We start from the raw sequence: 26,010 nt of genomic DNA on the forward strand, positions 1-26,010 counted from the left end.
ATGGATGGGTGAGGTTTTCATTCTTTTCGAGAGGAAATGCTTCATTCTGAAATCCTCAGCCAGGGTCAAGGTCTCCAACGTAAAATCGAGCAGAGTTCTTAACATTTTCATAGTTTTTTTTCTTTTTTCAAGCGTACTGGCGCACCGAGTTCTTGAAGCCTTCCAGGAATACTTCAAAAGACCCAAAAAGAACTCAGCAAAAAAAAACCAAAGTTGTAACCAGAAACCTTCTTCTGATAATAGCAAAGCTGAAAAGCACGCCGGACTTGGGTATAAAAATTTCATATACATGCCCCAAGGGGAGGGGATCTGAACAATCATAGATCATCGCACAATCAGTTCGCTTACATTCCAGTAGAATGGAAAAGACGTTGGAAGATCCATTACGTCATTAGAATCCTGAGTTTGAGTCACTTCAACTGTAGTCTGAATGTGACTCGTAGAAGTCGCTCGGGCAGGGAGACAAGACTTCTTGCTCGAGCAGCTGCAGCACCTGGTTCATTGAAGGCCGTTCTTCTGGGTTCGCGTCGGTGCACCTGGCAGCTATATCGAGGACCGCTTCCACAGTTTCTGGGTCCGCGCCGGTGCATCTCTCATCAACCATGTCATCCAATTGATTCTCTCGCAACAGAGTGTTCATCTGCAAGTGGAAATTGCAATTTGACCTCAAGAACTGCTAGCCTTACTACATGCAACGTTCTAATAAAATTGAGGAAAAAGATTCTCAAGACATACCCAACCAACAACGTTTAAGCCCTTCTTTACAAAACACGGATCAGTTGGCCTCTTTCCAGCAACAATCTCCAGTAACAGGACCCCAAAGCTGTACACATCGGATTTCTCCGTTGCTATCCCACTTTGCAGATATTCTGCATTTACAAACCAATTCAACAATTAGCAAAGGCCACTGAGAGGCGCAGTTTCAAGATAAAAGATTGTCTAATACTTCTGCAGAAATTAAACAGCAAGATAGTTTTATTCGCTAACCTGGAGCCAAGTAGCCAAAGGTACCAGCAACTACAGTTGTCACGTGGGCATCCTCATCAACCAGAAGCTTCGCGAGACCAAAGTCGGAGACGTGGGGTTCAAAGTTCTCATCCAAAAGGATGTTGCTCGACTTTATATCCCGATGAACAATCTTAGGACTACAGTCATGGTGCAAATAAGCAAGCCCACGAGCAGAACCCAGAGCAATCTTTAGTCGTGTGCTCCAGTTTAAGGCACAATCCTTACTTTGATCTAAGATTAGTAAACAGAAACAAGACAATTCAGAATGACTAGATAAGCCAAATTAAGACAGGACGATATTAGCAGACCATTTGTCACCATAGAATTTCCCTCATCATTAAAGATACAGGGGCTCAAAAACTAACCATCGTGCAAGAGGTCATCTAAGCTCCCCATGGCTAAATAGTCATAGATAAGAAGCTTTGATGCGGGAAGTCTGCAGTATCCTCGCAAGTTCACTAAGTTTATGTGCTTGATGCTGCCCAAGATCTCCAACTCCCTCTCAAACACCTGATTGGATCCTTCCCGACTTCTGTCTATCCTTTTAACAGCAAAAGTTCCACAATCGTTCATCACCATCCTGTACACTGTCCCGAATCCTCCAGATCCCACAACATCCTCATCGTCAAGGGACTCCAGCTTCTCAATGATCTCACATGAAGGGTAAGGCATGTCTCCATGAAAAGTAATGAGCTTTGTGCCTGTGAGGAATGCAGTTTTTAGTTTATGATTGAGAAGTTGAATAACTAACCCGGTGTTGAATTTTGGAGAAATGAGTTGAATTACTTGTTTCTGGTTCAACTTGCTTTTTGACTTCGGTATATCTCTTAGCAGCTCTTTCCTTCTTTGCTAGCAAACAAATCCATAGGAATGCCAAAACAATAACTAATGCAATGCCCATGGTGGACATTGCGCCGATTACCACACCCTTTATGTAATGTGAGGATCTCTTTGCCGGGACTGCAAAATTATTGACAAAAATTGAAAATTTTAAAAAAAATTAATAAAAGGTGCTAGAAGTTTGGTATTAAATTGTCCGTCAATATGTGAATGTAAAACGTGATTTAAGGCTAACCTGCTGCTTCATCACTTGACGCATGGGGTAGAACAACGGGGAATCCCATTGAGGTCCTACATGGCTTCTGCACTTGTTGCCCACAAAGATCTAAATTTCCAATGAACCTGGAAGGAAATTATCAAGGAAATATTAATAGAACCCTGAAGTAAATGTTGGTTCAATTTCTGAGGCTCAGGGCACTTACGAGCTGCGTCCAAAAGTGCTTAGAACTCCAACATCAGGGATTTCACCAGAAAAGAAGTTTGTTGACAGGTTCCTAAAGTTGAGTGGAGACAAATGAAAACAATCACCAAGGTAAGAGAATATGCTAGTTGAAATTTCGGGAAATTAAGGTTAAGCACAAGGAAGGATATACTTACAAATGGCGAAGTCGTGTGAGCCGGCCTATGGATGATGGTATTGCACCTTTTAGCGAGTTGCTTGATAAATCCCTGCATTAATGCTCTAAGGTTAGAGGATTATCACAGAACATATTTTCACTTTCATGAGGAATTACTCATTGATGACCAGTTCGTCAGTGTGTAATCGTGCATTCCCGAAACAACTTAGTGTGCACGAATAGAGAATTTACATGATGGTGAGGTGAGAAAGGTTTCCAATGGCAGAAGGAATGCCTCCTTGGAGATAATTAGCTCTCAAGTACCTAAAGATTCGCCCAAAATCAAGTCCATGAATGATAATTCAATGCCTGAGGAATCAGCCATCGAGTCAAAAGGAAAACCAAAACTTCTCAGCAGTTATAAAGTTTCGAGAAGTAAATGTGCTCACAAGGCTCTCAGGTCGGTGCAGTTTGTAATCTCATTAGGAATGACCCCGTGCAAACTGTTTTGGTGAAGTGCCCTGAATTACCAAAAGAGGAAAGACGATTACTTCTTCTAATGCATTACTTATCAGGGATGAACAAAGAGATCAGTATTGAGCTTACAGCCTCTGCAATCTACTGAGTCTACCGATGCTGGGAGATATGATCCCTCCGAGTTGCATATACGGGAGATTTCTGAAGACCCACATCAAGAAACATCATTTCAGACTCAAAATAGTGCCAAACGATAAGCGAAAAGAGGAAGCACGCTGCAAGTAATTCTACATGGATTGGACCCTTTGGTCATCAGGATAGCACGAAATGCCAGTCCATCCGCAAGGAGAGTCATCAAGAGCTTGCCAGTTGCTGAGGATGTTCTTGGTGTCGTTTAAAGTGCTCTTGAATTCCAACAATGCAATGCCTACAAAACAGAGACCACGACATAAGAGCACAAAACCAATACGGAGTGCCCCGGCAGCAAAATTACTTACATTTCAACAACATATGTAATGGCCACAAATCAAAGACCAGACAGAAGAAATGAAGCTGACAGAAGGAAAACCTAGACACCTTCTTAGGCCAAGAGGCCTAAAGTTGTAAACTTGAGCTTCAGGACACCAAATTTGTCAGCAGAATGTGCAGACAAAGAATACAACAGTGGCCAACAATCTTCTAACGTCAAAGATTTAGAACTCGGGTTGACTGCTCTCTACTTAATAAAGCCCAAAAGTTCACTCTTTGATGTGATGCTTCCACTTTATGAGCTCAAATCCAGCAAAAGGAGGGAACTTTGGACCCGATTCCGCCACCCTTTGTCCTCCAATTTCTTTCTAAGCAACGAAACAGAACTGTACAGCAGAATGAACTCAAAGACATGATAATGGAGCTGCTCCTACCATCTGGGGTCAAAGCGACGGAGCCAGAGCTGAAGAGGGCAGCCGCGATAACCACTGAAAGAGCCGAAAGCAGCAGACCTAGGTTCATGTCTTGGATCTCAGATGAAGATGGAGTGCCTGCTCTGGGTTGTTGTTGCAGAGCTCTGAGCTCACTCCACCACTGCACCTTTTAGTTAAACAAAGTGGGAGGGGCACTTTCAAAGTGAGATAATTACAGTGGTTTGAGTGGGGTGCTGGGGAGAAGCGATGATGGTGGTGGTAGGAGGGAGGTTTAGAGGGAGAAAAGCTAATAATTAAAGCCAGTGCACGAAGAGAGAGAGAGAGACTGAAAAACATTTCCCTCTGTTTTTTTTCCCCCCTCTTTTGGTTGGACCAGAGAGAGACAGACATGGGTCATGGAAAGGACAAGAAATTTGAAAGTCTGGGCATCGATTGATGTGCAGAGGAAAGAGGAAGTAGCCGTTGCCCCATCGATTACATTAAGACAAACACAAACCAGAAATTTATGTCAGTTGGAAAATTAATGGAAGCTTCAAACCTTCTTTTTTTTTCCTTTCTAGAACAAGGATTAGTTGGTCATCCTTTGTCAATTATTTCTCAGAGTATAATAACCTTTGAAAAGAGACATACATGATCCAAGATTCATCATCCACTTCTTCTCGAAAATAATCCGGTAATGATCGAATCGATACGATTACCATCCTTATGCACTCTGTATTGAGAGGATTAGTTCATGAGTGTGTAACTAATATGCTAAAAATACAGGTGGGCAAGGACAAATCTAGGATTTTGGTCGAGGGGATTTTTGGGAGGCAAATAAACCACTTGATTTCGATAGGAAATGTGGCGTTGATATCTAAAACTATATTGTAATATAAGCAACTTTCCCGGATAACGTAAAACTGATCATGCAAATCATATTTATGGCAGCCAAATGCCTTCGAATTTTTACTATTTTTCAAAATGTGTGATCAAACATAGATTTGACTTAAAGACCCATGCACTTTTTGATAATTAAGTTACACTCAATTGGATTAGATTGAGGGGTGGGCCTCAATTGGGCCTAATATTTTTTGCAAAAAAAAAAAAGTGATGCAGATTGTAATGGTCAGATTCAGTCTGATTCTGACAATAAAAAATGAAAAGTTGAAATCAAAAAGTGTCAATTCGAAAAGGAGAGGGAGTATACTGATTACTGGGTCTGTTGTTCCTATTCAAAGTTTCCTTTTTCTTTTTTGCTTTTCTTTTTTTTTTTACTGAATTTACCTGAAAAGAGGGAAAAATCACTCTCTTTTTTTTTTTTCACTGAAAAGCCCAAGTAAAATCTGGCCCACGTTAGATATTCAAAGATTCGATCAGAGCACCCAATCCCCGTTTTTCTGAACGGCTTTGTCCTACTAACAGTATAAAATTAATTAATCAAAAAGAAAAACTACTCTGACAAATATAAATTAAGAAGCCACCCCCCAGCCAATACCATAAGCCTACTGGAAAATAAACAAGTAAACAAATAAAAAAACAAAATCAATTTGCAACAACATTGAACTTTAATGTTGTTTCCTCTGCTACAATGGAAATGGAAGGGGACTCGAACCAAATGGGAACTCTCTTGATTTAATCCAATTATTCTATAGATGTAATTTATAGGACAGATGGAAATGGAAAAAATTGGAGATCCTTTTTTTTTTTTTTGAAAAGTTTGGAGCTTAATATTCTTCTAAAATTTATTTGTTATAAGGAGGCTTTTTTTTTTTTTTTTGAGATTTCAACTAATTAAAATTAGTTGACAGCGGACTACTAGTGTAAGTACAGTTTTGAATCTTTCACGTGGACGAACTTGGCCGCCGAGAGTATTTTTTAGATAGGTTAAAGTCGGCGCTTAAGCAAGGATTAGTTGGCAGATTAAAGACAGCTCGCAGTCTAATTAAAAAAATTACATTAAGATAGTTTAAGGAGCTGATTTTTCAATGAAGAAAGATTGGGGCGGAAAGTGTAAAAGAACCAAAGTTTTGGGGAGTGAAATGGGAATTTTCGCTTTTTCTTCGTCTTCTTCCTCAGCTCAAACTAGGGTTTAAACCAAGACATGTTGACCTTGTCTACTCTGGTCAACGGGCTCTGCATTCTGGGGAAGCTTTCTAGAGCTGTACAGTTGGTTGATGCTATGGAAGACCCAATGCAAGATTATGTATTTTGAATAGCTTGAAAAGGGCTTCATTCCAAAGGTAACAACGTGCAACATGCAGGCTCCGGGGGATGTTTTCAAGGAGATGCAAGGTTCTATTCGCCTTTGGAACGTTCAAACCTATGCTATCCTCTTGGACAGATATCGTAAAGACGATCGTCTCAACAGGATCGAGGGGTCAGTCCCGGCATTGCGATCTACAATGTCCTCATAATATAAATGGAATGTGCAATATCAGGAAACTTGAAAATGCCGAGAGACTCTTTAGAACTATGCTCGGCAAAGGATGTTAGCCTAATGTTGCGACGTTTGCCACGCTCATAAATGGATTATGTAAGGAACGGTATGTAATGAGGCCTGAAAGTTGCTCCACGAAATGCGACAAAACGGATGTTCCCTGACTGTTACCGCTTTGAACATTTTAATCCAGGCTTCTCTTAAGAATAATGAAGAGTTGGCCGCTCTTTAGTTTCTTCATAAATTACGTGGTAGTGGCTTTACTGTAGATTTATCGAATCGATACGAACAACCTAACATTTATGAAATAGATTCTATATATTCCTTTCTCTACTTTGCGAGGTGCTCGTATATAACACGTTTAAGTTGCTTGTTTGTTGATTTAAAAGTGTTGATTATTGCAAAATTTATCTAATATCAATATATTCGCCGTCGAGGAAATGCGAAATTTGTGATTAAAAAGATCATTGGCCTGAATGTTGCTTCTGCAAGAAGAAAGCTGCTACACGGTATGAAAGCGAATTTGATTAGGTTCTGCTGAAGGCAATCTCTGCGCTGCTTGCCAGTTTCGGGTTAGAACATCTCGCTACCAGTTGTCTGCAGATGTCTAGAGTTGCCAGTTTCTGATCACCAACGCCTGTTTCTGTCTGAAGAACAGTTTACATTATTTGCAGAAAAACACTTGAAGCTCATCGTTTCTTTTAGTCCAAAGGTCACAAACATGTTTTGACATCAACCCAACAAAGCACCAGTCGCTCGTGAAGTATACACTGTTGTACTTAGAATTTTGATGGCCGGACAAAGAGATGCTGTATTAGTCCCGGAACATTGGCTAACACGTTTAAATTGATGAAATCATTGGGAATCTGGGATGATTGAGGATTTTGAAGTACCAGAGGAAGGAAAGGAACTCTGCCGAAGAATGGAAGGCTCCATACAACCTGAAGGAGGCCTCAGGTCGCAACCATTCACTTAGTCGAGCTTTGACGGGCAACATATAGCTGCAGATTGTTCCACCATGACGGACACCACAGTCCTGAGGATCAATTTTCAGGTTACCAGGTTCACCCCAAAACAATAAGTTTAGTACATCTTTCCAGCCGGAAAAAAAAAAAACCCTATTTCCCTCTTTTTTTTCTTTTATAACATGTATGTTGCATGGTCACAAAATTCATGCGTGTTAGAATGCGTAAAAGGAAAAGGGTTAGTACAACGTAAGATTAGGACCAGAATTCTTAACAAACTCACTGAAAATGTAAAGCTTTTTTCTCTGTCTTCCTTCTTCATCATATAAGCAGGAGCTTTGGAGCAGAAACTTGATCTCAAGCGAAAATGAAGAGCAGAATTTTGATCGTTCTCTTGTGAAACTTGAACAGTCCGGTTTGCGAAAGCAATGGAGGATGCGGTGCGTTCGGCTTCACTGGAAGATCATGAAGACCCTTCACCAGATGTTTCAGCTGCTACTAAAGCCGGAGGGTGGAACTCCATTAAGTACATCCTCGGTAATCACGTATTTCAGCCCCGAATATCTGACCAGAAGTGGTGTCTGATCTGTAGAGTTCAGCTACCTTATTACACGTTCCCTCTGTTTGCAGGCAACGAGTCATTCGAGAAGCTGGCATCAATGAGCTTGATAGCCAACATAACCGTGTACCTCAACGCAAAGCACAATATGGGCGCTGTTGTGTTGGTCAATGTTGTCAACATATGGTCCGGTTCCTTGAACTTTGCTTCCCTTGGTGGCGCTTTCATCTCCGACACATATCTTGGCCGGTTCCTGACCCTCCTCTTTGGCACCATGGCGTCTCTTCTGGTATAATTCTGTCATTTCGCCTTCTGTGATAGTTTCTACGTGGATAATCCTAATCGCGAATAACTGAAAGTTTCAGGACACCAGGGTATGGCCACCATGACACTGACTGCAGGCCTCACTCCGTTACGACCGCTGCAGTGCAATGGCCAAGTTGTCTGCACTCGGCCTCGGCAATGGCAGCTCGGAATCCTCTTTGCAGGCCTTGGGCTCCTAGCCCTCGGGGCATGAGGGATCAGGCCTTGCAACATAGCATTTGGTGCCGACCAATTCGACACTACTACCGCCAAGGGCCGGGCGCAGCTTGAGCGCTTCTTCAACTGGTGGTACTTCTCATTCACTGTGGCCCTGCTGGTCGCCCTCACCAGCGTGGTCTATATCTAGACGAGTGTGAGTTGGGTCCTGGGGTCTGCAATCCCAACCCTCTGCCTTTGCCTATCGCTCTCCATCTTTTTGCTGGGTCGCAAGACTTATATATGCAAGAAGCCGCAAGGAAGTGTATTCTCGGACATAACAAGGGTACTCACTGCTGCAACCTTAAAGCACCGGCAGAAGCTCGGGTCCGGCTGCGAGGACCGCTTCTATGACCCTCCACTCAACGAGCCATGCCCTCCCAGCGCAAAGCTTGGTCAGAGCAATCGGTTCCGGTTCCTCGACAAGGCAGCTCTGGTAGTAGAACTGAGTGAACTTGATGCCCAAGGCAAGGCCAAGAGCAGTTGGAGACTATGCAGTGTCCAGCAAGTTGAGTGGCTCAAATGCTTGCTTCGGATCATCCCCGTGTGGGTCTCAGGAATTGGGTGCTTCATAGCAATGGACCAGCAGACCACGTTTGGTATCCTCCAGGCAATTCAGATGGACAAGTCAATTGGTCCGCACTTCTCAATCCCTTCCGGGTGGATGACTATGACTTTGATGCTGGCCCTATCGATATGGATCTTCATCTATGAGCAAGTTTACATCCCTCAGGCTCGGAAAATAGCTGGCAAAGAGAAAATATTAATGATGAAGCAGAGGATCAAAACGGGAATCATAATGTCAATCTTGTGCATGTTAGTTGCAGGAATAGTAGAAAAATCACGCCGAGACTCGGCCCTCGGGAATGGGTCCTTCGCCTCTCCAATCACCGACTTCTTACTCCTGCCTCAGTTCATTCTGTCGGGAATGGTCGAAGCTTTCGCTGCAGTGCAATTATGGAATTCCTCACGACACAGATGCCGGAGAGCATGAGGACTGTTGCCGGGCCATCTTCTTTCTCAGTCTATCGATTGCTAGTTATATTGGGTCATTTCTTGTTAACATGATCCATAGTGTAACAGGTAAGAACAGGAACTCGCCCTGGCTAGGTGGCCACGACCTTAACAAGAACAGGCTCGAGCGCTACGACTACATCATCGCCGCAATCAGTGCAATAAATTTAGTGTACTTCACTTTCTTCGCTAGCCACCACATTGAACTGAGCAGTCCGAGCAGAAATACAGGAGAGGTGCAGCTACTGGACTCAATTTCTTGCCACTCAAGAAATCTTTCCGTGCGTAAACTAGATGACGTGGAGAGGACCTAAATCCATTTTCTTTGTAACGCATCATGTCATCCTAGTAAATAAATTCTCTTTCGAGTGTACTTTCCACAACAGCTCGTAAAAACCTCTGCAAAGTTACTTGTGCATTCAAATTACGAATCCTCAGCGGATACCGAGCAGATACCGGGACCTGAGATCCGCTAGGCCTCTAGAGTGTAAATTCCCAGCGACCGTCCACCAACCACCTAAACATGAGCAATAGAAGAAGCCCCGCCCAAATTGAACTAAATTCCAAATAATGCCTGGGAAGTGTTGTTGGTTGGGCCAATCAGATCACTTAAATGTGCACAATATGTTTGTCTGAATAGGAGCTTTCCACCAAAAAAATATCTCCTTTCGAAATTGACGCTCCATTTGATTTCGCAGTTAAAATCACAATAATTTTAACTTTAACTCGACACATTACATAATCATTTGTCATTTTCCATAATCAAAATCAAAATTACTTTAACTCCGAAACAAAACGCACCATAATAATTCCACAATAATGTTTCCCAAAATCTATTTCCCAAAGTACACTTATGTTATTTTCTTAATTATTCTTCCAGTCCATTAAACTTTTGATATGTTTCATTTAAATCCCTCTTGAAATAAGGTCTTCTATCTATTTATTAGCATGGATGAATTATTTACAAGTTTGTCATTATACATACTCTTAAATTATATAACCATGAATCGAAATTTAAATTCTATGAAAAAAATATTAGAGCTTAAGCTTTGCGCTAATATTTAAATTTTAATCATATATGAAAAATATTTAATATTTTACTTATGAAATATTTAAAATATATTTAATAACAACCAACATATATGTTATTAGCTTAATTTCCATGCTAAGAGCCTTTCGTTAGTTTGATGAGTTGCTTGTTGGGAATCTTCTATATAAGAATTTTAGGCATATGCTTAACCTTGATCGATCGTCATTGACTTCCCATCATCATTAAAGTAAAATAAAAATTACATGTCATTGAATCATCTATAGGTACATATAATATACATTAAATATGCATTAAATGTATCAATTTAAATATTTAATATTATTTTCTATAAGGATTCATAAATTTTCTTTTAAATTTTTATAGAATACTTCGTATAAGGTTCTTGTGACTTTTCTACCTTGAATGATATACCTTTTCATAATATAAGTTCATGCTTTGAAAAATTTTAGAGAGAAATTGTATGTAGGTTTTATACTTTTATTTTAGAATCGCTACATTTCACATCAATAATGTACTAATGAAGAATTTCTGGTGCATTAAAATTTTATTTATTTATTTTTTTAGTTCACATTGTAGAAAAATTTAAGACGTTAGCAATTTCATTATAATCATCGAGGCTTGAATTTCCAAAAAAAAGTCAAAATTATATAATGTAAACATTGATGGAAGAAGTTAAATCCAAAAATGCTCATTATGTATATCCATCTACTATCTAATCTAAATGAAAAATGGATAAATTTATTTTCATATATTTTATATGTATCTTTTGTACGGATGAAAATCATTTGCTTAAAATCTAATAATTTTTGTCCATAAAATTTTAAGTTTGGGTCATGGTAATGAATTTAAGAATAAGTTTAATGACAATCTAACAAATAATTCATTTATGCTAATAAATAAGAGAGTTTATTTCAAAGGGATTTAAATGAAACAATTTAAAAAGTTAAGGGAATGGAATAATAATTGAGAAAATAATGTAAGTCTACTTTGAGAAATAGATTTTAGGGAAGTCTATTGTGGGTATTTAGTATCGAAAAGAAGACTGCTTTGGTCTAATTCTCCTTCATGAGATGGCCAATGATGGCCTGAGAAGACTTTATATTCTCTATGTGGAAGCAGAAAATTAGGTGGGGATTCCTGTTATTTTCTTCCCCGTCTTACCGGGGTCGATAACGACCCGAGACCTAACCGCGTTAATTTTCTTCATGCATTCCTTTCTTCTCTTAGAACAACTTAAAGAAAAGAAAAAAACGAACGGCTTTTGATTCTAGAAGAAAGGGCATGTAAGTCGGAATTCAAGCCTAATCCTACATTTAGCTGTAATCCCGTTACTTACTTCGATCGGTTCTAACACTGCATAGTTCTCAGGTTCAACTCGTTGGTACCGTTCATGGTTTGTGCTCCTCGGATCCACCAGACCTGCAGCGTAGAAAAAATCTCCGCCCTGTCGGGGCTGTCATGGTCGGGTCGTCTTTATGGTGTGAACAAAGGCTTTGAATCCCGGGATTGATCGAGAAGGACACTTGGGCTGGCCCGCTGGGTCGTCCTTGACTAGTGGTTGCATCCGATCCGTGGTGCCGAGGGAATTTACCTTTTATCTCATTCAATTAAATTTAAGCAACAGCCCAACCACTTTTGGCTCGGACAGACTCATTACGCCAAACCGCTCGAGTCTTACATTGCCAATCACAGTTCAGAAACTCGGGTGTCCTCGGCAGCCCGCCCGTAGGATTCACGGTTTTCTATGGTTTGATCATTTGAAAGCAGTAAGTAACTACTCACATCTTGTCCTGAACTGAACTGGATGTTTGAACGAATGAGCAGAAGAATCCTTTGTTTTTTATCGTGTTGCCTGCTCCATTTTCATGTTTATCTTAATGTAAGTGGTCTGTCCTTTCGTGGTTTCACTCTAATGGGAGCCACTTGCATGGTGGTGGACTTTAGGTCATGGCTGACGACCCACTGGTACCCACCACCCACCATTAGCAATCACGTGTACAATTTATTACACGAAACCAATTCAATAGATCAGATCCATCACACCGCATGTAAAGTATAAACGTCAGTATAAGTGCACCTTTTGTGATTGGTTCTATACCTCCGTATTATACTAACAAATAATTTTCCGTGTGAAAAAGACACAATTAGTTAGTGTAGGTTGACTCAGGCGGGTTGGTTTACTACCACAATTATTTTCCCAGAGAGAGCAGCCTCTGGAAAAAGGGCAGAGGCTCAGGCAGTCAGTCTGGTGGAAGAGAATCTAGAGAAAGAGAAGCTGCGGATAAGAAAGAGAAGCCATGGGAAAGGAAGAGCTGAAGGAGAAGAAGAAGGTGACTGATGATGCAGCAGCTGAAACTAATGGGACAGAGATCAATGGCAGAGCAATGGGGGTGGTTGCTTCTGCTGCAGATGAGCCTAAGCCCAACTACAGAGGATGGAGAGCCATGCCCTTCATCATCGGTCAGTACAAATACCCGTATTCCATTTCCGGATCAAATCTGCCGCAATCCCAGCTTCTCCCCCGTCTTCTGCTCTCGGCGTACTGTATTCTACGGCGTTGTTCGGTTTCTGGATTTTCATTACATGACAGTTTCTTGTCTTCAATTTTGTTTTTTTCTCACTTTTCTGTAATTTTCAGGGAATGAGACATTTGAGAAGCTCGGAGCGATCGGGACATTAGCGAACCTGTTGATCTACCTGACCAAGGTGTTCAACCTGAAGAGCATTACGGCAGCAAACATCCTTAACATCTTCAACGGCACCACGAACTTCGCCACCTTGCTTGGAGCCTTCCTCTGCGACACCTACTTCGGCCGCTTCAAGACGCTCGCCTTCTGTACTATCGCATCTTACATGGTAAGTACGAGTATTTTCACGAGGAATTCTTGCTCTTGATATCGAATGTTAAAAGCATTGCTGTACGCTGCAACAGAAGACAACATAAACGGACTCTAATTTTACATGATGTCGTCTGCTTCCGTTGTTCGTTTTTTGGCAAAAGGGGCTGCAAGCAATACAGTTGACGGCGGCGATCAAGAGCCTTCATCCTCCTCACTGTGGAAATAGCAGCACTTGCGTCGGCCCCACGAAAGGTCAAATGGCTTTCCTGATAATGGGGTTTGGTATGTTGATCACTGGAGCTGCCGGTATTCGACCGTGCAACTTAGCCTTTGGCGCCGATCAGTTCAATCCTGAGACGGAGTCAGGAAAGAGAGGGATCAATAGCTTCTTCAACTGGTATTTCTTCACCTTCACTTTCGCACAAATGGTTTCCCTCACGCTGATCGTCTACATCCAGTCAAATGTGAGCTGGGCCATTGGGCTGGCTATCCCTGCCATCCTCATGCTTGTATCATGTGCAATCTTCTTCTCGGGTTCGAAGATTTATGTCCGTGTGAAAGCCACGGGAAGTCCCATGACGAGTGTTGTGCAAGTGATCGTAGCTGCCATCAGGAAGGCCCGGCTGACACGACACGAGCAATCGTGGCAATCTCTTTATAGTTACATACCGGCAAAGTCAATAAACTCGAAACTTCCCTATACAGATCAGTTCAGGTACTATCAACTGATTCAACTTGATTTTTCTGATTTTCTGGTTTTGAAAAACAATTAACATAGAGAACTGAACATGTAGAATTGCATACACGACGTGATCAATTGCAAAAAAGATCTTCTGCAATGCAATCTAACATGTTATGTTTCCGTGGGAGAAAATAATGAAAAACTGGATTATGTTCATGCTGTCAGATTCCTCGATAAAGCGGCGATCGTGACCCCACAAGATCAGATAAATGTAGAAGGGTCACCTGTCAACCCGTGGCGGCTGTGCAGCATGCAACAAGTCGAAGAAGTGAAATGCCTCATGAGAGTAATTCCTATATGGGCATCGGCAATGATTTACTACATAGCAATAGTTCAGCAAAACACCTACGCAATCTTCCAGGCGACCCAAGCCAATAGGCGGCTCGGGACCACAAACTTCAAGATCCCAGCAGCATCCTACGTTGTCTTCCTGATGCTGAGCCTCACAATTTTCATACCCATCTATGATCGCGTCCTTGTGCCATTTCTCCGAAGGCTGACCGGCAAGGAAGGTGGGATCACGGTTCTCCAGAGGATGGGGATTGGGTTATCCTTAGCTATACTCACAATGCTGGTCTCAGGCTTTGTGGAATCCCGACGGAGACATATTGCCCTTACAAGACCGACACTCGGGATGGAACCGAGAAGGGGCGAGATCTCTTCCATGTCGGCGTTGTGGTTGGTCCCGCAGTTCGCACTCGCTGGCTTAACTGAGGCATTTGCCAATATTGGGCAGGTCGAGTTTTACTACAAGCAGTTCCCCGAGAACATGAGGAGCATCGCCGGGTCGCTGTACTACTGCGGGATGGCGGGCGCAAACTACCTGAGCAGCCTCCTGATAACGATCGTCCACAACAAGACTGGAAACGGTAAAGGCGGGAATTGGCTGCAGGAAGATCTCAACAAGGGCAAGCTGGACTACTACTACTATCTCATTGCTGCAATTGGCATGGTGAACTTAGGGTACTTCCTGGTGTGTGCTAGGTGGTATCAGTACAAGGTAACAGCAGAGGTTAAAGATGACTCCGAGACGGAGCAACCCGGAAAATGCATGACTCCATAGTGAAGTTAGATCAGGCAGCCATTATTGGATAGCGTTAAATAGTCATAGGTTATGGAACTATAGAGATCGACTCTATATAACATATATCAATGCAAGGAGAGTAATAGAAATAACATTTTTCTGCGCTTATCAACGAGAAAACTATAAGATGAACTCTGTAACTAAAAACAGCAGAAAGGCTCGAAAGAACTATGAAATTGCTGCCCGGTTGACATAGGTCCAGCGATCTTTACACTCATTCTCCCACTGTGACATAGACACTTCCAGTTACGAAGAAACACTACATAAAGCAATCTTACGATAATTTTTGGAGGAAACTTATCTGCATCAGTAAGCCAAAAGCTTATGATGGATTGGGTAATCAACCTTGGCCCGATATAGGCTGAGCTATGTCTGGCTTAAGACTTCAAAGGGCAGATACAGATTTCGTGTAGATGGTTTAGTTTAGCCAGATATCGCCTCGCTGTTCAACCTTTCAGGCTGTCCCGAGAGTATAAATTTCCAATACCATCACCTCAGTCGGGGTCTCGTCTAATCCACAATCTCCTCCATCAACATTTCGATGCTGTTCCCTACACAGGCCAAAACAGGAGTCTTATGCGCATGAGAATCAAATCTGAAAGGACCAGTTTTCTGGTTCCGTTCTCAGCCAGCTCAGTCCGTGTTCATATCCGACCTTTTTTGCCCAGATGGGGTAGACATGTATCCTGGTAAGGCCCGTGGCAAAAAGCTAAGCTGAAAGCATAGACCTCGTTTCAGTTCGATTCCTGCAGTATCCAGCATATGATCCTGTCTTGAAGACCAAAACATAAACAACACTCTTCACCTTGTCTAGATAAATCTCAGTATAGTTGGAATCACCAATGATCGAAAAGGGAGGGCCAAGATAGCATCTCCATTTTCCATTAGCCAATTCATCAATTGCAAATATGCGGGACTCATGGGGGCTAATGAACAAATATTAGGATCTAATTTTCTTTGGTCAGATGAACACCTTCAACGTCAAACATAGCCAACTGACAGAGACACAAACCAAACCCACGAACCAGTGTGCGGACTGCTCTAAGCTTAGCCGTGGATTCATCGCTGAGCTGATTGCAAAATTAGCAGCCAAATTTCCTCAGAAAGTTAAGCCGTGGCTTGCGGGTGTGATGCAAAATAAGTGGCATGGCATCGGCTAAACTGAAGTATAATGCTAATCAACTGAAAAGTACATACTTAGGAGATACATAACAAACAATTTATCAAAGAGAGCAGATGAGTTCTTTGACTGCTCGTTGCATTAAAGTCTGCGGAGGAACTTCACCTTTGTGTCATTTGAAACAGTCCAACCACTTTTGACTTCAGAGGAAACATACACCGAAGCTCGATCCTACTTGCTGGAGCTACGGAACACTGTCAATCACAGTTCAGAAACTCCGGTATACCTGGCAGGCCCCCTTCACGGTCCTTTTTTTTTTTTTTTAAATGTTTTGACTAAAAGCAGTAACTGCGCATCATTTCTTGTTATGAAAGTAGTGACGTCGAACGAGTATGGATCATCATGGGAGGGATTTGGGACGGTTAGATCTTTCCCATCCCCAAACCCGTTGGGAATGATCAATTTCAAACCCTTTCCAAACAATCTTCTTCCTCTATTTTTAAAATTTTTTATAAATAAATTTTTTTAATAATTATATTTTGGCCGAATTTTTATAATATTGTAATATTTTTTAATATTTAATACATTTTCATATTTGTAGGACATGGGTATTTTGTTCTTTTTATATGAAGGATAATTTCGTACTTTTGTTTTAATCATCTCTATCTATTCTCTTATATCAAATTTCATAATTATAATTTTCAAATTCACTATTATGTCCAACCAAATAAATAAATTTATATGTAAACATAATTTTATTACATAATAATTCCTATTATCTACTCATTGCATTCCATTCATGACTAATTCCATTACATTGAACCAAAAGTAACATAAATGTACATGTCCTGTCAGTCTTTCACTCCAATGGATTGGAGAACTACTTGCACGGTGGTGGACTAAGACTTTAGCATGGCGGGTTACGGCCCAGTGGTTACTGAAATGCAAACATGTGAAATTTTGAAATGACACGACCGTATAATCTAAAACATTTGGTTGCAAAATATCGTTTGCTGCAATCCAATATGTTCATTTTCCCAGAACATCAGATAATGCTCATCTTGTTAGATTCCTCGATGATGTGGCCATCACGACTCCGGGAGATCAGATAAATGTAGAACGGATTGCCTGTCAACCCGCGACAGCTCTGCAGTGTGCAGCTAGCGAAAAAGTGAAAGACCTCATGAGAATGATTCCTATATGGGTGTCAATGACAATCTACCCCATCGCGATAGTTCAGCAGCAAAAGTATGCAATCTTCCTGGCGACCCATGCAGACAGGCGGCTAGGGAAGAGCTTCAATATCCCACTACGTTGTTTCTAATGATGGGCCTCACGATCTTCATACCCATCTATGACCGCTCATTCCATTCCTCCGGATGCTGACCAGCAAGGAAGGCGGGAAATTCGGGATCACAGTTTCTCCAAACGGGTTCTCCTTCGCCATACTCAAGATGCCCGTCTCGGGGTTCGAGGAATCCTGGCGGTGACATATTGCCCTGACAAGAACGACACTCGGAGTTGAACTGAGAAGGAGAGAGATGTCTTCCATGTCAGCATTGTGGTTGGTTCCCCAGTTTGCACTGGCGGGGCTAACTGAAGGATTCGCCAAGATTGGGCAGGTCGAGTTTACCTACAAGCAGTTCCCTGAGCACATGAGGAGCATTGCTGGGTCTCTGTTCTACCACGGGATTGCAGGAGCGAACTACCTGAGCAGCCTCCTGATAACGATCGTCCACAAGACGACCAGTAACAGTAAAACTGGGAATTGGCTGCCAGAGGATCTCAACATGGACAAGCTGGACCACTACTATCTCGTTGCTGCAATATGTGCAATGAACTAGGGTACTTCCTGGTTTGTGCCAAGTGGTATCCATACAAAGGAATGGCAGAGATTTCAGACGACACCAAGATGAAGCAACTCGGAAAAATTACTGCATAGCGAAGTTACATCCAGTAACCATTGCCGGATAGCCTTAAATAGTTGTAGATTACGAACCTATGGCAATGAAATCTATCTAGGATCTTTGTAAGGTGGGTAATGGACATATAACATGCTCTGGGCCTGAGAAAACTGTATAATCGAGGCACGAACAAACTATGACAGTGCTGCAATGTCAATATACATCCACTCGTTTTCTAGGTTCACATCTCATCTTATCCCAATGACATTTGAGATAGTTGCTCATAATAACTAGCCGTGCAGAAGGTTGCTCACTTTCCTGGCTAAGACCTGAACCAGTTTTCTGGTTCGACTTTCATTCCAGCCTTATTCACGCTCCTTTCTGACCACTTCAACCAGATGGGGGGAAGACATGTAGCCAGTAAAGTTCGTGGCAAAAACCTAAAATGAAGGCATAGACCTGCTTGGTTCCTGCAATAACTACACCACATCATCCTGTCTTGAAGGCCAAACGTGAATGACACACTACCCATTGTCTAAATAGACCACAACGTAGAAAGTTTCTCGATTAGTATCACTAATGCATGAAAAAGACGGGCCAATATAGCACCTAAAGCATTCCATTCACACTCGAGAATTAGCCTTCTTAGTATACTCATCAATTGCAAATCTGCAGCGCACATAGGGGTCAAAAACAGATATAGCTCACTTTCAAATACTTCGTCTGTCAAAGACACGAACCAAAGCCCACAAACAGTGCTCCTGCTGTTCTAAGCAGTGGATTTAGCTGCTGACTGCAAAATTGGGGCTGGCAGCCAAAATTTCCCGAGAAATTTAAGCCAAGGCTTGCAGATATAAATGCAAAATAAGTGGCAGCAGCTAAACTGAAATGTAACACTAATTAACTGAAAAAGTTCGTAATGCAACTCAACACTTGTAACAAAGGCTTATAAGAAAAGCACTTTTGTAACAAAGGCTTATGAAAAAAGAACACTTGAAACGAAGAAAACGAAGAGACACATAATAAATAATTTACCAAAGATAGCCAATGAGTACCTCACCATAGGGTAATTATTGAGTTCACAGGCTGCTCAGAGATAATACAAATGGAATGGCTAAATGCTGTATGATTCAATAAATATTGAGAACGAGCAAACCATCGAGCACGACATATAGAGCAGTTAAAATTGTCAGTACATAGCTGATAGCTCGACATTTATGCAACAACAAAAATAATATTGTTTCCAAGCTTCGAAACTATACGCGAAAAGCAAAATGGACAATTGAATTCGGTAGACATTCTCAAGTCTTAACTACTTTTTGTTAGACCTGTGAAACAATCCGACCCAGACAATTTTCATCGCCACAAGCAGTCCAGATGATGCTGCATCCAATGAGAAAATTAGCAGCATACTGACACCACAGCCGACTTCACCCTAAAAAATTCCTAGTATTCACACTCCTCAATAATTTAAGCATCCCGTATTTACATTCCACATAACAGGAATATCTAACAGGGTTAACGTGTTCACTACTGACTCAAAACTCCATAATGAGATAGTTTATCAAGAAACTCCACCGAGAACCCTTCTTAATTCAGCTTTCTGTTCTGAAGTAAGTCTTGAAGGATACTTCACATCGAACTTGATTTTCAAATTTCCTTTCTTCCCGGGTTCTCTGGAGATAGGCATTCCTTCACCCGGGACAAGCATATCGTCACCAGGTTTGACAATATACGTAAGCGGGATCATGAGATTCCTTCCATCCAACGTTGTGAGTTCGAGGGTCTTACCAGTGAGTGCCTCGAGCAGCGTTATCTCCTTGTCAACCACAAGATCATTACCATCCCTCCTATAAACAGCATGAGGCTTCTCATCTATCACAAAAACAAGATCAGGAGGGATAACACCGGGTTGCTCCTGGTTCCCCTTATCAGGAAAAGTGATCTTCGTCCCCTTCTTCCATCCAGGTTTGACCTCAATGGTTAAAATTTCCTCCACATTACACTGCTTACTGCAAGACCGGAACAATTATCGAGATTGTTTATCAAACTGTTAGACCCAAAAATGAAAATTTAAAAAAAAAAAAAAAAGGCATGTTCATCCACTAAAGAGTCCAAAACAGCAAGCAAAGCGAATGTCAATAGGCTACATATGATTGCTTTGCTGCTGATTTTCTTCTTCCGGAAATGGCAAATCATTGGAGTCCTTGTCCAAATGAAGAAAGCGCAAAGAATTCAAAGACAATTTATAAACAAGGAACGGCCCCAAATGGCAATTTACCAGAACAATATAAGCTTGAACAGAAGAGAAGCTCATAAAGATTCAAGTTCCAAATACTGCAAAGCCAGCCATTGATCGAATAAAAGGATGTCGTGCAGAATAATCCCCGAGAGTCGAACTATATAGTTCTTCAATGATTCGTGTGATTGTTCTGGCAGCTGAAAATGATAACATTTTTCTACAGAAATGGGCGGAAGACATACCCGAATGTGTCGAAGACCATCCTCGAGATCTTCATCTTCCTCGTGCCTCCCCTGTAAAGCTCCTCCAAGCTGCAAGGCAACACATTTTCCACCGGAGGCCCCTTCCTCATCTCTCCGGTGGCGCCACTGGATGCACTGCTGCTAGCTCCACTATTCGAAGCCCTATAGAAGCCGTCCCTGAACCCTCTACCTCCTCTGGCTCCACCGCTGGTGGATTCCGATCCAAAGAACTCCGCGTAAATATCCTCAGCATCCCTCGGACTGAACCTGAACCCAGCACCATTGTACTGGCTGCTGCCAGCACCGGCGCCGTGGTGTTGCCTGTAGTGCCCCGCGCCGGCTCTGGCATTAGGCTGCGGCGGGAACTGGCCGGACTTGAGGGCCTCCTCGCCGTATAGGTCGTAGATCTGGCGCTTCTGGTGGTCGCTGAGGACGTCGTAGGCCTCGGAGATCTGCTTGAACTTGGCCTCCGCCTCGCTCCGGCGGCTCGTGGGGTTCTTGTCGGGGTGCCATATCATGGCCAGCCGCTTGTACGCCTTCTTGAGGTCGTCCTCGCTCGCATTCCTGTTCACCTTCAGTATGTTGTAGTAATCAACTCCCATCCCGATTCGATTCGATTGGATTTGGATGCTTCAGCTAGGGTTTGATTCCGAGAACTCGCCGGAGAAGAGGCTGCCGGTGACCGTCGGATTTGGCGGTGATTGGGCGCAGAGAGAGAGAAAGGGCGCGCAGAGATGGATAGGAGAGAGCACAGCTTAGGGGGAAATGAGGACAAAGATCGATGAGGGTCCCGCAGGGGTATGACTCGGATTACTTAGGCAGAACGTGCGGGCCAAAAACCAGTAGGCGGGTTCGGGTCTGATTTGACCGTTTCCTGATCCGATTCTCTTGACTCCGGATCTGCTGGTGGGCCCCAGTCAGCAGCCTTCGTGATTGATGGACCACATACGACTCTTTTTTTTCCTTTAAAATATTATTTTTCATGACACAATACAAACATAGAGCGTTTCGCTAACATCTCCGTATCACCGCGACAGTTTAGTGCTTTCAGCGTTTAGTATTGCAATTGAAGTACTTAAACCCCGTTTGGATTGAGAGTTAGTTGATTTTAACTTTAATTTTAACTTTAACTCAACACACTACACAACAAAAATACACATTTCTCAATTCAAAAATTTTAACTTTAACTTTAACTCAACACACTACACAATAAAAACACACGTTTCCCAAGTCGAATTTATAATCACATCTCATTTGTCCTTTTTCACAATCAAAATCAAAATCAAAATCAAAGTAACTTTAACTCTGAATCCAAACGGCCCCTTAGTATTTTTAGTAATTGTGATTAGTCTAAGTATTTTTTACTTTAATTTAAATATTTAGTATTATGATGGGATAATCACACTAAAAATCATGAACTTACACTATTTTCTCAAGTTTAGCATCAACTCTTAGAGTGCGTTTGGATTTTGATTTGAATTGAGTTGAGCTTTGGTTTTAATTAGTCTGTAATGATTGTATTGTTGAATTATGAGAAAATGTGTAAAAAAGTAATGAATAACTGAGAAAAGTAATGATTGTGTTGTTGAATTGTGAAAAAATAATAAATAGTTGAGAGGATTTAATATTAAAAATTAATTGAATGACTAAAAAAAATTTAAAATAAAATAAATAATGATTGTGTTGTTGAATTAAAGACAAGTGGAGTTGAACTGGGTTGAAAATTTTTTAAAAAACAAACACACCTAATGGACGTTACCCATGTTAGACCAAATATATCATCCATCTTCAATTCCGTGACGGTTCTTGACGAGGCAACAAACGGCTGCCAACATGGCCTAATGATTTTTAAGCTCCAATAAAACAACAACAATGGACCTTATTCACCCGATCAATTTTTGAAAAAAATCCATACTTTTTTTTAATGAAATATTGGCCCAAACATTTTGAAAAAAACGGGATGAAGGGGGTCGGCTGAAGGCTTCCCGCCAGCCTCGACCCCCGAGACAAAGTGGCCTGAGTTCGATTACCTTGCTGGAGGGGTTGAGGGCCGGCGGGGAGCCCCCAACTGAGTCGGGGCCCCTTTCCCCTCTTTCCCTATTTTTCGTACAGAAAACAAGGGAAGGGGGGAGGGGGCCGACCCGTCCAAGGGCTCCCCCGTCAACCCTCGACCTCTCCGGCGAGGTGGTCGAACTTGGGCCATGTTGGTTAGCGGGGAGCCTTCAGTCGGGTCGGGCCCCCGTTCTTCACCTCCGGTTTTTCTAAAAAGCTTGAGAAATTTGAAAGTTGATGCTAAATTTGGAAAAATAGTGTAAGTTGATAATTTTTTGTGTGATTGTTCCTATTACGATTGAAATGTTTACTATTTTGTATAATTTATCACAAATAGTAAAAATACTAAACACTTTAATTAAAAATATTAAACATTTGAGTTAAAATACTAAATATGCACCGTGATACGAAATTATATTAGAATTTTTCCTTAGATAAATTGTCTATCTATACTTATATATCGATATCCTTGTATATTATATTTAAGGAAGAAAAGGAAGAAGTCTATGTTGTAACGAATTTTCTAAGGTTAATCATATTGTCTAATCGAAAAATCTCTCTTTGTGCGCAAAAACATTTTTCACTATCTCTTCTTCAACCGCCTCTTCATTAGCCTTCCACAAATATCCACGAATTGAGTTTGCGTCAAATACAAAAGCATTTGCGCACATGCACGATTAGCATACATTGACTCCACAATTAGCTTTAAGCTGACACTTTTTTTATTACATAATTTTGATAATTGATATGACTTTCTAAGGATATAATTTGTCAAGGATTTTCTCTTTTTTCTTTCAATTAGATTAGTTTTGCGTCTGTCCAAATCCTAATGAAAGTCAAATGAGCATGTAGATTTTCAGTCAAAAACTACCCATAAAAATCCCAAAAAAAGCTGAACTTGTGACCTCTCATTGCGTTAAAACAAGAATTTGCTTTTACCGTTCAAATGGGAAGGTGGATCTAATACTAAGAAATAAAGCATACATTAAAAGAAAGTAAAAACGTATCTGACATTCCACCAAAAATAAATAAAATGTAACCAGCTGCCCACATATTCGTATGGTAATAAAAATGTTTCATGTTAAATATTTGATAGAATTATCAATGCCCATTTCCGATTATAATCTTGCTGAACTCAGCTTAACTTTATTTTCTCCTCAATTCAACAACATAATCATTACTTTTTTATGTTTTTTTTTCGAATTTAATAATAAATTCTCTCATACACTTTTTACAATCCCTTTTTTAATAATAAATTATTCATCTATTTCACATCTATATACATATCAATTTTTTAATAATAAATTTCTCATCTATTTTCATATATATATATATATATACATACATATATAATCTTATATATAAATATATTTATCAACATTTGCAATCATTATACAAAATTAAGTTGAATTTGATCATTATCCAACTAAAAAACCAGATGCAGACTTAGGATTTTTATTTAATTATACTAAGTCATAATCTCCTTTGCAACCGAAAAAAAAATGTAAAGTTGTTTTTCTCTAAGCAAACACAATGAGCTTAATATTAGTACTTCTCTAATCCCTTTGTGTAACCATCTTCTCCAGTGGGTCCATCACTCAAAATCTCTACTCTCTTATACTTTAACTAGAACTGTGAGTTATTAGTGATTACAGATGTTTGAATTATCAAGAGTTATTACTCTTGATGATACCAAATTATGTCTTAGGATCAACGCCAATTCTGAATATGTGAAGAATTTCTGATGACTACTCAAATTGATCTATCAACTCATAATTCATAAGAAGATACTTTTGCCAGCTATAGTATTAAGAGTTGCATTACGTCTCGTTAGAGGCACACCTAAGTTAGGCGCAAAATCACAAAAATATGCGACTCTTATTTGCTTATTTAAAATCATATAGGAATCGATATTCAACCATTTTACTTTTGGAGAAATTTTTATTTTTCCTATAAAATTTTCTAAAAAGTCGATAACTATAAAAAATATGTTTACTTATATTGAAATGACAAAATTTTATAGGAAAATTTTCTTTTCCACTATTCAAATTTGTACATGAATCAGAAAAGTATTTTTTTTAGTTCTCCATTTTTTTATTAGCTAATTGTTTCCATTTCTATCTTCTAATTTATACTTTTTTTTTTGCTTTTCTACTAATAAATTGAATTCAAAATTTCCACGAATGATGATCAACTTGAAGTAAAGAATTTTCTAACTTGATATTAGTATATAATTTCTAACAAAGACATAAATTAAGAAAAGTAGAGATGAAAATAAAGTTAATTTTCTAAAAGTAAACATGTCATAAAATTGGCAAAAAAAAACATGAATTTATGAGACTAATGAACATTTATGTTTACCGCTAATTAATCTTTTTTGCAACATAATAAAAAAAAGTATATTCAGGTACTTAATACTAATTTATAATAAATAAATAGATTGATCAAGTACTTAATAAAAAAAGAATGAACATGCAAAAACAAAAGCAAGGGGAGAGAGGATTGGAGAAAGGAGAGAAGAAATGGGGGAAGTGAGGGAGTAAAAGAGTAAGAATGAGAGGTTGGTGGGTAATTTTTATTATTAATTTTATTTTTTGGGCGAATGTTAATTTTATTGTTTTAATATTAAATCAATGACTATTATTAATTAAAGTATAATTAATCAAAGAGGTATATTCTTCATCAAAAGAGGATGTACTAGTTGTTTTAAACGATTCGGCGTTTATTCCTTTAATAAGGTCTCGGATTCAACCCATGTCGGGAGAGTTTTACTCTCACAGTGGGCCGATCCAACTCAAATTGAATTAAGCGAAACCTATTAAATTTCTACATACTAGGGTAAAAAAAGAGAAATACAGCGCAGTAACGCATGTTCTCACTTGTAGCAATTGTGCATATATGTAAAGTAGTTATGGTTGCTCTTATTTTCCTATACTTCGCATGATGCGGTCTGACTCTTTGTTTAAATCCACACATTCTTCTCAATTGCGATGCATCTTTACTAATATATATATATATATATATATATATGTATGTCCGGATCACCGAGATCTTAACTAACTAATTTACTTCATCTTGGGTTAGTAACAAAAGGTAACATTGGATATGCACACACTGTAATTTCTTATGTTTGGAGCAATTTTGAAAAGAAAAACGGATACTATATAAAAAGAAAATAAAGCATTTGTCGGGGTAATTATTTATTTTTTAACATTAATCCCTCATTCCTAATCTCTCAAACCTCAGCAGCCGTAGTTGGTGAAGAGCCAATCTCTCTCTCTCTCTGCGCTTTCAGTCTCCGATAACTACTACTCTCATTCTCCACTCGCTCGCTCTCACTCTCTCCCTCGGTGAGATTCCGTCGCCGATCCACCTCCTTCTCGACTTCCGGCGGCGGATTTGGGAGTCACTTCCGTATCTACATGACTTCGAGCGTCGAGGACGCAATGATGGGGCATAAGAAGCGGAACGCT

At 40.4% G+C, this 26,010-nt stretch overlaps 4 protein-coding genes and 1 pseudogene across 7 annotated transcripts; 2 read left to right on the forward strand and 3 right to left on the reverse strand.

The window, feature by feature from the left end:
- Positions 1 to 216: 216 nt before the first annotated feature.
- On the reverse strand, positions 217 to 4,122 carry LOC116214115 (LRR receptor-like serine/threonine-protein kinase FEI 2). The gene is made up of 13 exons (XM_031549416.1): positions 3,785 to 4,122; positions 3,174 to 3,309; positions 3,012 to 3,083; positions 2,855 to 2,926; positions 2,658 to 2,729; positions 2,446 to 2,517; positions 2,271 to 2,342; positions 2,084 to 2,190; positions 1,795 to 1,968; positions 1,374 to 1,709; positions 988 to 1,239; positions 736 to 869; positions 217 to 640 (listed from the first exon to the last, which is right to left on the reverse strand). Exons 1-13 carry the CDS (start codon positions 3,870 to 3,872, stop codon positions 416 to 418), a joined length of 1,812 nt encoding a protein of 603 aa, XP_031405276.1. The 5' UTR covers positions 3,873 to 4,122; the 3' UTR covers positions 217 to 415.
- Positions 4,123 to 7,798: 3,676 nt separating this feature from the next.
- LOC116214116 lies at positions 7,799 to 9,625 on the forward strand (annotated as a pseudogene).
- Positions 9,626 to 12,434: 2,809 nt separating this feature from the next.
- LOC116214114 (protein NRT1/ PTR FAMILY 2.9-like) lies at positions 12,435 to 15,089 on the forward strand. 2 transcript variants are annotated; one of them, XM_031549413.1, is made up of 4 exons: positions 12,435 to 12,850; positions 12,950 to 13,167; positions 13,313 to 13,866; positions 14,059 to 15,089. In XM_031549413.1, exons 1-4 carry the CDS (start codon positions 12,649 to 12,651, stop codon positions 14,954 to 14,956), a joined length of 1,872 nt encoding a protein of 623 aa, XP_031405273.1. In that variant the 5' UTR covers positions 12,435 to 12,648; the 3' UTR covers positions 14,957 to 15,089. The 2 variants fall into 2 exon arrangements, with proteins under 2 accessions (XP_031405273.1, XP_031405275.1); XM_031549415.1 differs by having other exon boundaries at positions 12,440 to 12,771.
- Positions 15,090 to 15,091: 2 nt separating this feature from the next.
- Positions 15,092 to 16,579, reverse strand: LOC116214117. Of its 3 annotated transcripts, XM_031549417.1 has the most exons (4): positions 16,263 to 16,579; positions 15,951 to 16,047; positions 15,633 to 15,745; positions 15,092 to 15,528 (listed from the first exon to the last, which is right to left on the reverse strand). In XM_031549417.1, the coding sequence occupies exons 1-4, from the start codon at positions 16,310 to 16,312 to the stop codon at positions 15,432 to 15,434; spliced, it is 357 nt and encodes a 118-aa protein (XP_031405277.1). In that variant the 5' UTR covers positions 16,313 to 16,579; the 3' UTR covers positions 15,092 to 15,431. The 3 variants fall into 3 exon arrangements, 1 of the variants encoding a protein (XP_031405277.1); XR_004158237.1 differs by lacking the exon at positions 15,951 to 16,047 and having other exon boundaries at positions 15,633 to 15,749; XR_004158238.1 differs by lacking the exon at positions 15,951 to 16,047 and having other exon boundaries at positions 16,263 to 16,577.
- Positions 16,580 to 19,101: 2,522 nt separating this feature from the next.
- LOC116215646 (dnaJ homolog subfamily B member 1-like) lies at positions 19,102 to 21,260 on the reverse strand. The gene is made up of 2 exons (XM_031551440.1): positions 20,486 to 21,260; positions 19,102 to 20,013 (listed from the first exon to the last, which is right to left on the reverse strand). Exons 1-2 carry the CDS (start codon positions 21,085 to 21,087, stop codon positions 19,566 to 19,568), a joined length of 1,050 nt encoding a protein of 349 aa, XP_031407300.1. The 5' UTR covers positions 21,088 to 21,260; the 3' UTR covers positions 19,102 to 19,565.
- Positions 21,261 to 26,010: the final 4,750 nt, after the last annotated feature.

Source organism: Punica granatum, chromosome 7 (assembly GCF_007655135.1).
Source record: "Punica granatum isolate Tunisia-2019 chromosome 7, ASM765513v2, whole genome shotgun sequence".
In the NCBI taxonomy this organism is placed as follows: domain Eukaryota; kingdom Viridiplantae; phylum Streptophyta; class Magnoliopsida; order Myrtales; family Lythraceae; genus Punica; species Punica granatum.

Excerpts from the sequence above, each read along its gene's own strand:
- LOC116214117 (XM_031549417.1), bottom strand. The coding sequence starts at position 16,312 with ATGTTTCCTCTGAAGTCAAAAGTGGTTGGACTGTTTCAAATGACACAA. Across the intron at positions 16,048-16,262 it reads CTGTTTCAAATGACACAAAG|CTCAGCGATGAATCCACGGC; the intron begins GTGAAGTTCCTC and ends TTTTGCAATCAG. Across the intron at positions 15,746-15,950 it reads GGCTATGTTTGACGTTGAAG|GATCATATGCTGGATACTGC; the intron begins GTGTTCATCTGA and ends TCTTCAAGACAG.
- LOC116214115 (XM_031549416.1), bottom strand. The coding sequence starts at position 3,872 with ATGAACCTAGGTCTGCTGCTTTCGGCTCTTTCAGTGGTTATCGCGGCT. Across the intron at positions 2,343-2,445 it reads CTCACACGACTTCGCCATTT|GAACCTGTCAACAAACTTCT; the intron begins GTAAGTATATCC and ends ACTCAACTTTAG. Across the intron at positions 641-735 it reads GCTTAAACGTTGTTGGTTGG|ATGAACACTCTGTTGCGAGA; the intron begins GTATGTCTTGAG and ends TTCCACTTGCAG.
- LOC116215646 (XM_031551440.1), bottom strand. The coding sequence starts at position 21,087 with ATGGGAGTTGATTACTACAACATACTGAAGGTGAACAGGAATGCGAGC. Across the intron at positions 20,014-20,485 it reads ATGGTCTTCGACACATTCGG|TAAGCAGTGTAATGTGGAGG; the intron begins GTATGTCTTCCG and ends CCGGTCTTGCAG.
- LOC116214114 (XM_031549413.1), top strand. The coding sequence starts at position 12,649 with ATGATGCAGCAGCTGAAACTAATGGGACAGAGATCAATGGCAGAGCAA. Across the intron at positions 12,851-12,949 it reads CCCCGTCTTCTGCTCTCGGC|GGAATGAGACATTTGAGAAG; the intron begins GTACTGTATTCT and ends TGTAATTTTCAG. Across the intron at positions 13,867-14,058 it reads CCCTATACAGATCAGTTCAG|ATTCCTCGATAAAGCGGCGA; the intron begins GTACTATCAACT and ends TCATGCTGTCAG.